The sequence below is a fragment of the Micrasema longulum genome, unplaced genomic scaffold, assembly GCF_059751315.1.
Source record: "Micrasema longulum isolate JH-2025_06_02 unplaced genomic scaffold, ASM5975131v1 h1tg000177l, whole genome shotgun sequence".
NCBI lineage: Eukaryota > Metazoa > Arthropoda > Insecta > Trichoptera > Brachycentridae > Micrasema > Micrasema longulum.
Window position 1 is genome coordinate 110,098 of NW_028277382.1, and position 16,489 is coordinate 126,586.

At 31.1% G+C, this 16,489-nt stretch overlaps 2 protein-coding genes across 3 annotated transcripts in view; one reads left to right on the forward strand and one right to left on the reverse strand.

Moving 5' to 3' along the window:
- The window catches only part of LOC148283938 (protein takeout-like), a 39,091-nt gene extending 29,149 nt beyond the window's left edge, over positions 1-9,942 (forward strand). For both annotated transcript variants that reach the window (XM_088242908.1, XM_088242907.1), the window contains exons 2-5: positions 1,579-1,671; positions 3,566-3,713; positions 6,330-6,463; positions 9,509-9,942. In XM_088242908.1, coding sequence (XP_088099034.1) covers positions 1,662-1,671; positions 3,566-3,713; positions 6,330-6,463; positions 9,509-9,813 — 597 coding nt within the window. In that variant the 5' untranslated portion in view covers positions 1,579-1,661 and the 3' untranslated portion in view covers positions 9,814-9,942. The remainder of the gene's footprint in view (positions 1-1,578; positions 1,672-3,565; positions 3,714-6,329; positions 6,464-9,508) is intronic.
- Positions 9,943-11,292: 1,350 nt separating this feature from the next.
- Positions 11,293-15,775, reverse strand: Deaf1 (deformed epidermal autoregulatory factor 1). Its single transcript, XM_088242909.1, has one exon. It carries the CDS (start codon positions 15,521-15,523, stop codon positions 14,219-14,221), a length of 1,305 nt encoding a protein of 434 aa, XP_088099035.1. The 5' UTR covers positions 15,524-15,775; the 3' UTR covers positions 11,293-14,218.
- Positions 15,776-16,489: the final 714 nt, after the last annotated feature.

The window sequence follows — 16,489 nt, forward strand, 5'->3', positions numbered from 1 at the left end:
TTACAGGTATAGTGATCAATATTCGTAACGCTATCCATAAATTTGGGTACAGTCCTTGTAAGTTACGATCTTTGATAAAATTCAAAACAATGACAGGATTAACCACATTCTGATCAGGCAAAAATTATTTCAGACTTCATCACACAACATACAACCATCTATATCGGATTTAGAATCTACTGTTAATTTAAATTGGAAATTACCACAGAGTTTGAGAAGGTCTGGTTTTTCCGGAATCTTTTTTATATTGAACCAAGATTTTAAGTACTCATTTAACTTTTCAAATCTTTCATTGAGTGAAATTAAGGTAGTGTCCAAAAGGCTGTAGAAAAATTCAACTTCAAATTACTTTTTTGGAGTAGTTATAGTCTCATCGTGGGCCACTATAACGAGTTTGTCGCTAGATTAAGTAAAATGGGGCTCCTGCAGCGCCCCTTTATATCTGGCGCCCTGGGCGGTCGCCCGACCGCGCCCTACCCTAACGCCGCTACTGCCCGGCAGTGAATAGTAAGTACGTCGGGTTTACGAAAGAGACTGCCGACTTTGTAGAGGGTCGTCTATATCGCACGAGTCATGTATCTGTATTAATGTATGAATAACAAAGACGACGCTTTACAAAGCCGATTAGGCCGGCAGTCTCTTTCTTAAGCCCGGTGTCATTTATTTGATACCGGCCACTGTACTTCGTTTCTCCTTCATTTACTAAGGCTGCAAAATATATTCATATTCCTAGATGTGACACGGGCGACACGGCATGGTCGAGCTAAAAAGGTTACTCACAACCAAACTAGCCTTTACTAAAATTATTTTTCCCTGTAATTTATTTATTATATCATCCTTTTTAGGATCACGTTCTTCTGACGTTCTGAGCAGTTATTTGGTTTTTCTATTTAGTTTTTCTACTAGGTTTTTCGTATTTTTTATTTTATCTCTGTCTATCTTCGCCTCTGTTGTATACACCATGATTTGGTCGGACACACGTTTTGTATATCCGAATTATATTTCCAATAATCATGTGTTCATTGTACTATACGACATTTCTTAGGCATCCAGATATTTACTAACTGAGATGGATATGTTCTCATCATCACTATGGCAACATCATCTGCATGGCATGTGATGTTATTGACCTTATCTCCCTTAGTAGATTCACTATTTTTTTTATTCTTAAAAGCGTTTTTTTATATATTTATTCTGCTTGTGTAAGAAAAAATTTTTGGCGTAAATATTGTTGTGCTATATTTAGTTATAAAGGTGCTAAACTTGCTTTGTTTCTTTGTTGTTCTTAATATGGGTAATTTTCTAAATGTTAATATTATTTATGTCCCGAATTGAGTTGTTACAACTCCTGGAAATGTAATTCAACGTATTATACTTGTAAAATACTTTGTGTTATATGATTTATAATTTTTTTTTTTTTTTTTAAACAAATTTAAAAAAAATTAAAATGCTTAAATTAAAAAATGAAAAATTATTCATTTCAACCTGTGATTTCATGTGTGATTTACTAAAAGTTTTCCTCGGATAGACCATTATGAAAGTTATTTTTAATTTTGTGTTTTCTTTATTTTATTACAGCTGATAATTTCAAACGATGCAGCCAAAATGACCCTAACGTGAGCAATTGCCTGAAGTTCAATGTTCCTGATGCCTTAAGAAAAATGAAAAATGGTAAATTTAGAACTATGTTTTTATACGTAGAATTTTAAAGTGTCGTTAAAACGTCAAGAAAATCTACTTGTTCAAGTAGATTAATTTTAAGACATTTCTTTTTTAATTTGTTTTTTTTTTCTTTAAATTATTTTCTAAGTGGTTTTTCGAAAAACAACCAGATGTTGAAATTATCGTATTTGTTGGCCTTCTTAAATATTTTAATTAAAAATAAATACAATTATATTACATCATGTTATATGAAATCTTCTTAAACTTTCTTTGTTTTTATTGGCATTATTTCAAATAATAGAGAAAGGTTTTTCGATCAGTTTTAATGATATGCCCACGAATAGGTAGTCTTTGGTCATTTTATTTGTTGTTCTTTATATTTTTCACTGCAATTATTTATTAAATAAATATACGAGTGTACGAAAATAACATCTGTAAAAAATAATGCAATTATGATGGTTAAATTTCTGATTATTAAACTACCTATCACGGGGTAATTACTAAACTAGGTAACTTCAAAATCAGATTTTGTGAGTTACCCACTAAAAACACATTTTTTTATCCTCCTCCATAAATGATACAAATAGACAAGTCATCGTGGCTCAGTTGACTAAACGGCCAACCTTGAAACTGGCGGTGCGAAAAAAAAAATCCAACAAAGTATTTTTTCTCAATTGGTCTGGGTGTTGTGTATAATTCACAACTTCCTTCCATATCTTTTCTCTCTTACCTGCTGACAAGCCTCTAAAATAGAGGTTCAGCGGGTTTATTCCTTTTTTTTAAATTAAAATAATAAAACAAAAAAAATGCATACAAATCATCGTTATGTGATTTCCAATGAATGCACCTGCCTGTTTGTAGCATTTATGGAGGGAAATAATAATATGTGTTTTTAGTGAGTAACTCAAAAATGCTGATTTCAAAGTTATGTAATTATTCCACGTTGTTTGACTGTTTTTATATTATTCACAAGTTTGCACCTGAGTGATAATAATGGCACAAGTCCAAAGTTGTCGCTTTTGAGTTAAGTGTGCAGAAATGTTTCTGAATATAATGCTAATCCGCAGAATTAATGGCTTCTTATTAACATTTATGTGGCCTTAAAAGCAAACAATTCAATGAAAAACATACTATATTATGTGTTTATGCCACTACTATTTCTAAAAACGTTTAAAACTGAATTGCTCAAGTGAGTAAACTTTAATTTGTGTCTTTATTTTTTAATTGAATGTTAGTTTACTAATAACGCGGATGGGATGGGCTCTCCTGTATTTTTTTTTTTAATTTGTCATTGTTATTCCCGGGGTGCGAGTTTTTATGGGTTGCTGAAATGTATATTTTTTGCATAAAGGTATTTTAAATAAATATTTTCTTCATATCCCTGTATTTCACTTACTAAAAGTATACTTTAAATGTTGCGGTCAAAAATATTATGCACTTATATTTATGGAATTTATTTGCCAAATAAAAATTAGTGTAATTATATATTTTTATTAAAGAAAAGAAAGTAAAAATTCACAAGACTGTCGAACATTGAGCTGTGTGGTAACTATGTTATGCAATAATAAGAATTATTAGATAATATGAATGAAAGTATTTTTTAAACACAAAAAAAAACATTTCCCTATCCGCTCCCAGTAGTGCATAGGTTACTGCATGGGAACTTCAATGAGGAAGTTCAATGCTACGGGAAATGGATATAAAAAATATTTTCTTACACGCGATAAAAATTAAAGCATTTTATTGTATGGCAAAGTATCTAATTTTAAAATAATAATTTTATAAAACGTGAAAACACCCCATTAATATTTATGTCGATACCGCGATGTATTTTGTATTAAATATTGCGGCTCAGTAGTTTTACCTTCAAGATGACAGTATGTTAATGTATTTGTTTTTTCAGGAATACCAGAACTCAAAGTGCCAAACTTGGAGCCCTTGGAAGTTGCCGAAATAGATATAAATACCGGATCAGGGCCAGTTAATATTCGACAATTGTATAAAAATATTAAAATATATGGAATCACAGAATCCAACTTAACAACATACAAGTAAGATAAACATAATCAGTATTTTATCACATGATAGTTTAGACAGCATCTCTTTCGCATAGAATTTCTGAAATATCCTCACCAATTTTCTGTCAACAACCGCAGCATATGAGTAACTTAATACGTTTTGGTGATTTGTGCTAAATTAGTTACAAAATATCTTTGAGCTCAAATGAAACGACATATTAAACAGAAATGGGGAATATTTGTAATGTATGTTTAAATTAATTATTTTTCTTTTACAATAAATTTCTCTTACATTTCTTGGCTTATATTTTATTTTTATTTGGGAAAAGCAACGGTTGTTATACAAAAATAGTAAATCCAATTAAAGTTTTTCACAAATATAATGTACCTATGTAATAAATATTTTATGCCTAAGTATTAAAATAATTTTATTTTCAAACTCATTTTTCGTTTATCGAGTTATCAAAATTTGCTATTAGGTGAGCGATTAGTTTAGATTTTTGTTCGACGTCAATATGGAAACGACGATTATTTCGTTGTTTTAAAGTAGACGCATCTTAATAACAAATTACAACATGGATGGAGAATACCTTTAAAATAGGGAATATGGAAGTCTAGGCATTTAAAGGGCTTATGACCTGTCATTGGCTGGTTTGAGTGACCACTTTACACAATGTGTAACATTCACATGCCTATGTTTAAACATCCATATTTCTTAAATTCATCCATTTGTTGATTTTAGTAAAGCTGAAGAGCTGAAACTATTTATTTATTAGTGTATACGCGGCACAAATGCCTTTTAATTTAATAATGGCGAACATGTTACACAATAAAGATAAAAAATAATAAATTACAAGATAAAAAAAGAGCAAGAGCGGGTATTTTGGTAATAGATTTTTTATGAACAATGGGATAGAATTTAAAAGAACTGAAACACACAAAATATGAAAAATTCTTTCGGGGAAATGAAATAATCTTAAGTAGAATTATGTACATACCATATATAAAATATTTTACCTTCATTACTGTGCTACATTGTGTTTATTATTTAAATTGTTTAAATTTATCATTATTATAAGATTATGTTTGTTATTATTTTGTTGTAATTTTTTTAGTTATTTAGTTTTATCTTCCTTTATATATTTTACTGTAAGTTTCTCTTTTCTGTTAAATAAGCGCTATCGGGTGTTTGGTGGATTTTTCTTTTAATGCCTATTTTAATTTATGTTGGAATTTTGTTAGTTTAGTTATATGTTCATTATTTCAAAAAAAAATTTTTTTTTCTTGGTCTTATATTTTTGTTATCTATTGTTTGTATATATATTGTTATTCTTGTTGTTTTTATGTTTATTGTAAATTAATGTAACTTGTTTTAAGCCGATGTTATCATGTTTTGGTAAAAGAGTAAAAAAAGAACATGTTTAGTGGCAAAAATACATATAATTAACTTGCACTACAAAAATTTAATTAAAATAAAAAATAGTGCTTATATTTTAGAGTATAGGCTAGTAACGGAAAGCCTGACTTCAGCAGACGTAAGTGACGAACCAGCGCAAATCGTGTGAGATACAAATATCACGCTTTGAAACTTGAATAGGGATTCAGGGTATATTAAAAATAATATCACGTCAGCGTTTACGTATCGAATAACAGGCCATCAAAGTACTAGCCAAAAACTTACTTTTGGTATTTTTTCCCGTCCAGATGTCGTATGCACCCAACCACTTCTTGTAGACTGCTGTTGCCAATTCCATCAAGTGGCGCATTAAAAAAAGCAATAAATGCGCGACGTTGCCAGTTTACTATCGATCACAGATTTTTTGAAATCGCCATTGTAACAACTCTCCTCTGTTACAACCCTTATAGATCTCCCCTACTTGTTATGATTGAATCCCATTACTTAAAATAATAAATATTGAAATTTAGAATTATTTTTGTAAATTTCAAACTGCTCTTTTTGCCAACAGGGGTGCACTAAATGTAGGAATGCGGTTTTTAAGAATGTATCAAATGTTAACCAATATTAGTATTACCGAAAATACAGTTTTAAAAAAACATGCGTAGTAATTACAAGGAAATTAAGGAAATAATCTGATTGGGATCCATAAAAAACTAATGTTGTTGGTAGACATTTAAATACAAACTTTTTTCACATGTAAAAAAAAACTTCCTCCCAATTTTTTAGTACATGCATTCTCGTCGAATGCTTACTTTTTTTTGCAGAACAGATGAAAGATTTTAAGAGGTATAGAAATACCCGAGATGAAGCTCGTAAATACGCAAAAAAACACGCATAAATCGGTCCAGTAGTTATTTAGTCCATCGAGGACACACATACGAACATTGCAATATATAAATATATATAGTATATATATAAATATATATTTATATATTGCATTAGAAAACGCACTGTTTAATTTTTGCTAGATAATGCCTTATTGCTTGGAAGGGCAGTACTATGGTAAAGTAATATCCATATTGTGTTTGAAAATAGAATCAAGTTATCGTAGAATTGAGTGTGGATCCATAATTTATTGAAACCAATATCTATATAACACCTTATCCTTACATTTTTTTTTTATAATTATGTCAACTTTTAAATTATTTTCGTTCTCACATTTTAAATGGGGTGATTTTTTTTATTTCCAGCGCTGACTTGAAGAACTATAGACTTATAACTGACTCATTTTCTAAGAGGGTAGATTTTGTGGCTGATTATGTAATGGACGGGCGAATCTTACTGCTTGTTGTCCAAGGAAAGGGAAAATGTAACATAACAATGAGTAAGTTGTAGAAAAAAATTCATTAATATTATTTTGGATGTTTGTAGCACTAACTTTGTAGTTCATTGTTATATTTTAAAGGAATAAATAAAATTACTTTATTAATATTTAAAGCATTAACTTTGTGGTCAAACATTTTACTAAATGTTATTAAATATTTGTACATAACCACTTACCGACTTTTATATGTCTACCGGTTTCGAGATGTACCCGTCTCTTCGTCAGGACACTAATTAAACCAACATGCAAACCAACATGCAAAACCCACTATACACCTTCACCAATAAATGCAATTCTTGTCCTTCAGTCAACGTTGGAAGAACATCAAGAAATTTTGATATTCGTGTTAAAGAACATATGATGTGTCTTCACAATAATAATTTCTCTGAATTCGCAAATCACCTAATCAATTTAAATCATAACTTTAATAAAACTACAGGAGTCAAAATCTTACATGCAAATAATAAAGCGTTAAAAGTAAATAATATGGAAATATTTCACATTAGGAAAGCTTTAAAAAATAATGTTCCTTTGATCAATAATCAAACAAACTTCCAATATAGTCCTTTATACGATGTTCCACTGTAATGGTCACCCTATTACACCTATTAAGCTTACCCCCTCCCTCCAACCCCTCTACTTTTTTCATTAATTATCAAACAACAGAATATATTCATAATTTAATCGGTGCATGTTTGTCCTAATCAGTGCATGTGCTTATTAAAATGCATGTCGTGTTGGTTTTATAGTTTTGTGCAACAACTATGGTTAAGGTGTATAGTGGGTTTTGCATGTTGACTTAATTAGTGTCCTGACGAAGAGACGGGTACGTCTCGAAACCGGTAGGCATAGAAAAGTCGGTAAGTGGTTATATACAAATATTTAATAACATTTAGTAAAATTACTTTGTTTAATGAACCACTTTTTTTTACTGTCACAGCCGACTAATTGCAACTCACGTTGCCCTCTTTATTATCACATTTAAATAATATAACTCATAAATTAAATAATTTGGAAATACTCGAAATAAAAAAATCCATCAAACAAAATTGAAATATTATAAATAATAAGTTATTTATTTATTTATTTATTATTTATTTATTTATTAACGGACATTGTCCATATATACAATTTATAAGGTTTAAATATTACAATAAAAGAAGAGTTTAAAACATTTTTTAAAAAAAAGAAAAGAAGCATTGACAAACATAAGGGACATCGAGACAAGATCTGGACTATTTAGTTAGTGCTCGTTTAAATCGTTGTAAACTCAAACCAAAAAAGTCCAGATCTTGTCTTGAGTTAACAATACGACAAAGACAGGTCATTGGAGAATTAAGGCCATAGTTTGTCCTATACTGATCGATGAACAGTACTTCATTGTTTCTCAATCTACGAGTCGGAATATTGAATTTTACTAGTCCCAGTAATGAGAGAACATCGATTATACCATTTAGTATGCCGAACATATATATGGAGTCAATATTAGTTCTACGTTTTTGTAGACTAGAAATATTTAACATTGACTCTATTTCAGCATAAGAATAATTATCTCTCTCTAGTCCAAGCATCCACGCTATTTTTCGAAGCAAGCGATGTTGGACTGATTCAATGTGATTTATGCGATTGACATAGAATGGAGACCAGACCACGGAGGCATATTCTAGAAGAGGGCGAACAGTTCAGCAATAAAGAGTTTTGATGGTGCGGACATTAGTAAAATCAGAGGATATTCTGTTAATAAAGCCAAGTAATTTCAGTGATTTATTTACTGTATTATCTATATGCTCGTTGTATGTCAGTTTATAGTCCAAAACAACTCCTAAATCTCTGATGGACTTAACTACATCAATTTTGGAGTTTCCTAATAGGTACTCGAAGGAAATTGGTTGTTTTGTTCTATGAAATGACATTATTTTGCATTTTTTAATATTTAGTTCTAATTTATTGACTTTACACCATCGGTTAAAAGAGTTAATGTCTGATTGAAGAAGAAAACAGTCTTGTAAAGTTTGAATTATTTTGAGAATTTTGTTGTCGTCCGGGAAGAGCCAAAAACGAGAGTAAGAGAATGATTTAGCAACATCATTAATAAACAAATTGAAAAGCAGGGGTGCCAAATGAGCACCCTGAGGTACACCTGATGTAACATCAACACTGGTTGATAAATAGTTATTTATCCGAACATTTTGTTTCCTACCAGTTAGATACGACAAAGACAAAGCCCTATTTTTAATATTTTCCCTGTAAAGTCTAACCCTACCTTAAACACAATTACCCCCTCCACTACCCCTAACCCACCATAAAAATAATTACCCCCTCTTCTATCCTTATCGACACCCACTGTTCACTGTTTCTTTTACGTATATATATTTAGTTATTATACGTATAACCCTAAAGAGGGGAATGTAAGTTGCCAAAACTAGTCGGTTGTGACAATAAAAAAGTAGTTCATAAAACAAAGTAATTTTATTTATTCCTTTAAAATGAATTAATATTATTTGAACACCTAAGAAAAATTTACCTATTTTTAATTTATGCGTGTGAATACCTTTATTCAGATATCTCTGGGAATGTGTTATAAGAACTTGCATCTAAGTTTGTGACTGATCATCTTTTTACATTAACATTTAAGCACCATCAAAATAAGGAAATGAAGAAAGTAAATCATTGTTATAAGTTTAAAAAATCAAGACATTGGCAGAGAAATGACCAAAATTTTGTAAAAAATCTTCTTTTCTTGTATTTGTATTTATGTCAAAATCGTAAAATATTTACTTTTTAAAAATATTCCTCATTGAATAAATAATTGATCATTTAATTAAGTCAGTAAATGTAATAACTTCCATTTTTCATCTTCGTTTTTGTCATTTATTTATTTGTACGCTTCATAATTCCAAAATTAACATGTACCAGTTGGAACATGGAGTTCCATTGGACCTTTGACCTGTGCTAAGTTACTGTTTATTCCTTCCTTGAATGGGCTAGTCCATAGTAAATTGATTGTAAAAGTGTAATTTCTTGTAATTCAATCTTATTTTGCAGATAATCTCACTATAAAGCATGACTTAATTGGTGAACCAGTTACAAAGAATGGACAAACTTACATGAAGTTGAAGGATTATGGTGTCAAATTTATAACAGACGATGTCAGTTTTTATTTTGCCAACCTCTTTAATGGAAACAAGGCACTCGGAGAGCAGATGAATAAGTTTTTGAATGAAAATTCAGACATCGTATTCCAAGAACTGAAATCTTCTTATGAAAAATCGTTCAGTATTATTTTCAAAGATATTACAAATAAAATATTTACCAGGGTACCATTCGACCAAATATTTCCTTCTAATTAAAAATACCAAAATAATTTATGTTATGCACACCGTTAACTACCTAAGTTATTTCTTGTGTGATTAATTTCATTTTAAGTATTTGAAGCTAAGAACCAACAAGTTTATTTATAAAATAAAATGTACCTTTTATAATGTTTATTTTATTATTTAATCCAAATTCAATTTATGTGACTGTCAATTAGATTTTAGTTACTACAATATCAAATCATTAAACGCTATTAATGATCTTAATTATGTCCTAAGGTAAGTAAAGCAAAAATTCACAAATAACAGCCTTAAAAATATTGGATTGAAGGTTATTCTTCAAACAAAGGGTTGATACTACAGAGTATGAAAGAAGGCAAGATCAAGTAATAGTAAACCTTCGTAAGAGATTCCTAGCGCTTAAAACCATACTCTTACTGAAGTTCGCTTGTAAAATTAAATACTTAATTTTCACCTCTACATATAAGTGCTGCAAATATAAAATTTTATTTAATGTTTATATTTATGTTTATTGTTATATTTTTGTTTGTATTTATGTTTATGGTTATGTTTATAATTATGTTCATGTTTATATGGTAGAATTGGCTCTGCACTATATAGCCATTTTACTGGAATAAAATAAAATAAATAAATATAAATACAATAATTAAGAAAACTGTGGTTAAGTACTTAAACCAACGGTAGGGGCCTGAAAATGTAATAAAAGATAGCCATAAAATCACACAATGTGCAGAATATCTGGTTTTTTTTTCAGCATTACCAACCTACTAATTTTTCAGTTGATCTTTTAAGAAATCATATCAATGTAGTTTTCAATTTTCAAGTATATAATTAAGGGTTACTTTCCAATCATACATAAAAATATATCAGAACATTTTTTTCTTCCTCACGACATTCACCTCTCCAAAGTCTTCATAATCTCAAGACAAGTATTATGTTTTTTGTAATTAAAGCCTTCCCACCATTAGCGATCTATGTTACAATTTGGTGTTTTGAGATAATCAAATAAAACATTATCTTAGGCTTAATATACTTTATTAGATTTAGATTTAAAATACAATAAAAAGAAGATGCAAATTATTATTATTCAGTACTGCTAAATATTTTATTTTTTAACTGGAAATATAGATAATATGATGTACATGCATTCACAACTCAATACAGCCCAAATGTAACATGGATCATTAATGGTGGGAAGGCTTCATTCGACTTCTTCGGCCTACATTTTCCCTTCGACATGGACTTTGATTTTTAATTTTACTATTATAAAAAATATTGGTGAAGTTGTTTCTAAATAACAACTCTATTGTGTACCTAAATTACCTACATAAGTTCAAATTTTAAAAAGAACCTCTATGCATTTTGGTAAAACTTAACCCATATCACCAAAATTGTTTAGGTGAAGAGTTAAGTTGGAAGAATCTGATTAGACCAGACGAGCTTATAATAAAGATGACTATAAATCTATAAATAAAACAAATAACACATAGGACATTATTGTTTCAATAAATTTATTGCTTTTTAAAAACTCTACACGATTGTGAGGAATTAAATCTTAATTTAAATATTCAAACAGGTGATACTGAAGAAAGAACTGTATAATATAGTCGGTATAAATACAATAATGCGGCAGAGAACAAATTATCAAATTTGTCTTAATATTATTTTTTAAGCAGGAAATGTTGCATTCTTATGATTTTCCCAAATATTACAATTTTAGAGCAATTTTTAACTGATATTGAATAGCTGGAACATGAGAATTAGTTGTGGTAGAAAATGATCGAAAGCTCAGATGTCTGATCAGAAGTTCTCTAAACTACCCCAGGACCACAATCTGGCTTATTGGATGCTTCGTTTTCTGTTATTTTTAACTTGATTTTTTTAGTGTTGAATGAGAATGTATTAACTTTGCTAAACACTAAAATAATAAAAACTAAAAAAATAATTACTATTATTTTTAATTACTTTAATTTTTGTTAGGATTCAAGGGGAGATTTTTTATAAGGTATTCATTTAGATTTATATTGTATGTTTATATCGTCGACGGCAATCCATCATCACGTATGTAGCATCACCGACCGAGTCATTCAGTTATGCCATTCGGCAATTAATATAGGCAAACATTGCTAGTAAAAATGAAAAAAAATACTATACATAATTGTAAAGTAAGATTTAAAAGTTAAAAAAAAAAATATTGCCATAACTTTATTAAACACATTTTTAAAAAAAGGTTTTTTTTTCTCTCCTCTAAAGTGGTCAAATTTGTATTACGCGGTTATGAATTTCTGTCGATGATATTTAAAATTGATTCACTGACTATGTTAGCAAATACACATAAAATTTAACAATATTTAACAAGCTTTGAACACTATAATTAAGTTGGTTTTAAATATTAACAATATATGTCTAGCACAACCTGAAATATTTAGTCAAGGAACCATCCTGTTTTTTTTTTCCATAATCACTTGCACTAGATAGGTCAATACATTTTCTTTTGACCACATGAAGAAAAATAAAATTATAACACCCCAAAGTGTGGCAGACTGGTTCCACGTCAATTAGATCTGAGATCGGGATCTGTCATATAGGTTATGCTAATATTATTCAGGTTCCTTTATTTGACATACATACTCACCAAGCAAAAACTCAATGTTTTAACTATTCTTATTCTAAAACTTGTTAAAATCGGAGTATTGGAAACTACGTATTAAAGCATTATAGCATGATAAAATAATATTATAAAATGTGAGAAATAAATACAAGTACTCGACAATTCCCTTTTTGTAAAACTTTGATTCAAGTTACCTACCTATGTTAATATATATTTATGTATGTGATTACTGCAATTTCATTTCAAAGAGAATATTTATTTTTATGAATATACTTAAACATTCACTTTATAATTATTATTGATGGATCATTCCGCCAATTCTTTGGTTTGCATATTATTTTTACCATGACAATTTGGAAGTTGGAAGTGTACCCAAAATGCAAAAAGATAAATATGAAGAATTTCATATGAATTGATTTACTAGCAATAATTTAATGACTTCATCTCTTCGAAATAAGACTTTACAATAACCAACAAAAATTTAAGGCAATGGAGGCAAACACAGTCATAAGAGGTAGAATAGTTTTTTTTAATTATTACAAAAACAAAAAAAAAATACATACATAATTGCCAATGAGACAATTTTAATACTTTAAAATATTATTCCATAGCTAATAGCTATTACTACATAGAATCTTCTCATGTATGTATATAAAAAGTTGACATACTTACATGGTCTGGAAAATTTATTGGGATACTTAAATAACATTTAATATTAAAACCTCAAAATTCTAAAATACCGAATAAAATAACATTTTTATCATTGATCAATTTGTGTTTTAAGATAGAATTTTAAAAATGATTGATTTTATATTAAGATGGTATGCCATCATTGGCTATTCATAAGATTGGAATAAAACAAACTCCGATGTTATATATATTATTGCAGCATCTAACTCTAATTAATGAAAGGCAATGATAATTTGTACAAATACTAATCATAGATAGATTAATTGAATATGTTTATTATTATAAACTATCTACTCTTTATTTACAAAGTTCACTGATATTTACAACCAAAAGTATTATTTCATATTTTAATTACAGCATATTTTGAAAATTGTACTTTTCTGGCTTTATATAAAATAGATTGAAATCCCCCAAAATGCATAAAAATTGAGTTTTTAAGTATTACATTTATTGAACTAAGGCTGTGTTTTTATAAAGCACAAATTTGAGCCAATGATATATGCACAATTCTTTCAATCATAAACAGACCTAGGATTTGGATTAACAATTATACGCTCAATAGTTATTTGAGCGTCTCATCCGTAATTTTTAAGGAATCGGACAAAAATATTAACTAATCTCTGAAATAATCAAAGAACTGAAAACGAATTTGAAAATCACAAGTGTAGACATGAACAATGCACAAAAGGTTAAAGTAATTTAATAAATCAAGGTAATTTAAATGTTACAAGGTGATAGTAAATATGTGACTGATAGGAAAACTGTCACTTTTCCAAAACGCAATGTTAGATAAGTCTGTTCTCTCGAGAATAATAATTTGGTCATTAAGTAGATACAAATTAAAATGAAAACTTAATTAAATTATAAATATATCACATTCCCTGTTATCTCTTTAATGGACCTTACACTTTCATTCTGAAATAATAGATAATATTATGTGAATTTGGTACAAGTATTTCAAATTCGATCAGTAACGACCATACACCAACACTGTCTATACAGAAATAATTAATGAAAATATTACATCCTTATTAAATTTATTAACTCAGTCTTGGCATCCTAAAATCACATTCCCTAATAGTTTTGTTCAAACCAGCATTAGTTACACAGAGCTCGATTTCATTGGTGTTGGCTGTCAACGATTAGCATAATATTGGAGTGTTCTCCGACCGACACTCCGCGCATGCAATCCATCTGGTGAGCGGCCCAGTCCTTGCGCTGGCAGTACCTAGAGCAATATGGCGTACGGCGGCACATAGAACACTCAGCAGACGCATCGCGATTGCAGTTAGCACATTTCTTAGAATTACTATTCTCTATATTGAGTAACTGACCCTGATTAGGATTCTCCACATCATCCACTCCCGTGATAATAGCCGTCGTTCCATCCGCTTGGAGAGTCTCTCCTTGAGCCCCTCCCACTAAACCTTTCACCTTTGTCACGCACTTTCTCAACTCTGAAGAAAATTTTGTAACTTGTTGACTTAAATCCTCTAGCTTTTTAAGGGCTAAATTCAAATCCGATAACGTATCCTGCGCAGTTGTATCGATAAGTTGATAGTCATTTGTCACATCTAAACCATCAGCGAGACTCTGCCACGCTTCTTCTTTAGCTGTGTGGGCAGACTGCGGCGGGTCAGAGTCACTCTCGTCCACACTGTTGTGTCGTTTGCGCACTCGCTTCTCATTTCCCGCTATCCGTCGTCTCTTGTACGGAGTGAACAGACGCACGGGACCGGTGGCCGAGTCGTCGTCGCAGCACGCTCCGCAAGTGCAACTTGTAGCATGAGGCATCAAAACACCTTCGTAAATTAGGGCCTGAATACTTCTTCCGCCAAACTTTATGGAACGTTTCCAATCCTTACTGGATGCTCTGCCGCACACAGCTTCGAACTCGCTGGGCGTGTACCACGTCCCACCGGATTCGATGCAGCGCCCGCGACCGCCAGAACCGAACCTCGTCTTGTGAAGCTCCGCCGATATATTTTTACACCTGATTGGCAGCACTGGCATGTTGGCCGCCTCCGCCCAGCTGGTGTTGTTGGGCGAAGTGGCCGCGTTGTCCGACACCCCCCCATCGCCGGAACCCTGAATGACGATGGTCGTCTTGATATCGGAATCGCCGGCCACTTGGTCCCTCGAAATAATGCCATTATCGACGCACAAGAGTGGTTTTAAATGCGGTAAATGCTCCGAAGTGATGACATTTATGGTCGTGCCGGGTACTAGGGATCCCACGGGCAGAGAAATGGGCACGGTCAACAAAGCCCCGCCAGATTCGGACGTTAACCTCGAACCTCTCGTATTAGCCGTCAAAACGACGCCGCCATTGTCTCGGTCGCCATCGTGTCCGTTCGCCGCTAGCTGTTCGGCTTCGGAAATGTCCGGCAGAATGCAATTTTCCGGCGATTCGGATCCTTCCATGTTGAGAAAACTGTCGGAAATCGCGGGAATAAATATTTTAGCGATCTTGAACTACTAAAAAGACACCACTTGTTAAAATTAACTGTCAGACAGCGCAGCTAACGAAAGCATACTTGCTATTTCGAACACAATCTAGAAATACGTGACCGTAGATAGGATTCGCATGTATTTTTATTTCTTACTCAAATATCCGCGGGCATGAATATTGAAAAAAAATACAGTTTCTTATTCTGTTTTATTTTTGAATAACTAGTTAACATTTATTAATCGTTTTCTAAATTAGATTTTATCTAAATATTTTTATTACCTACATTATTATTTTGAATATATTTTTTGTTAATTTCTGACGTTGTCATCCTGTTGATTAATCGAATCGTATATTTGCTCAATCCAAATAAGCTCAATTCATAATTTATTATAATATAATTTCACAATATATTACGTATTTATTTATCGTTTAGCTGCATTAATTATAATTAATAATAATTGTGTAGGTATTTACAATTACGATGATATTATTTATATCACACAATAATACCTACATATAAATTAAATTTAAGCAGGTACTTAATCTACTTTTATTTGTTCTGAAAATTATTTATTTAATTACATTCTTATAGTGGAGATTAATATGTATTTTTCTTCGGGTAAGTAGATGGCGTATCATTTTACGCGTGAAGCTATAATACGCTATTGTAGGTACTTATTTTTTCTACATCCGCTCCTGAGAGCATATAGGCATCACCAGACCCATCCAGGAGACCTTATCGCTAGCCAGCACTTCAACCTCCTCTCATTTCAATCCCAAGTCCCTTAGTTCCTTCGAACAAAGCCGAAAGATCGTTCCAGGACGGCGGGAGTTTTCAGGTGTGAAAAAAAGGCAACTTGGATTAAGGCTCTCCTTAGTCGGTATTGGCTCTTCTGAGGCATCCGTAACACGTATCCAAGCCAAGTACATTGAACATA

Excerpts from the sequence above, each read along its gene's own strand:
- Deaf1 (XM_088242909.1), bottom strand. The coding sequence starts at position 15,523 with ATGGAAGGATCCGAATCGCCGGAAAATTGCATTCTGCCGGACATTTCC.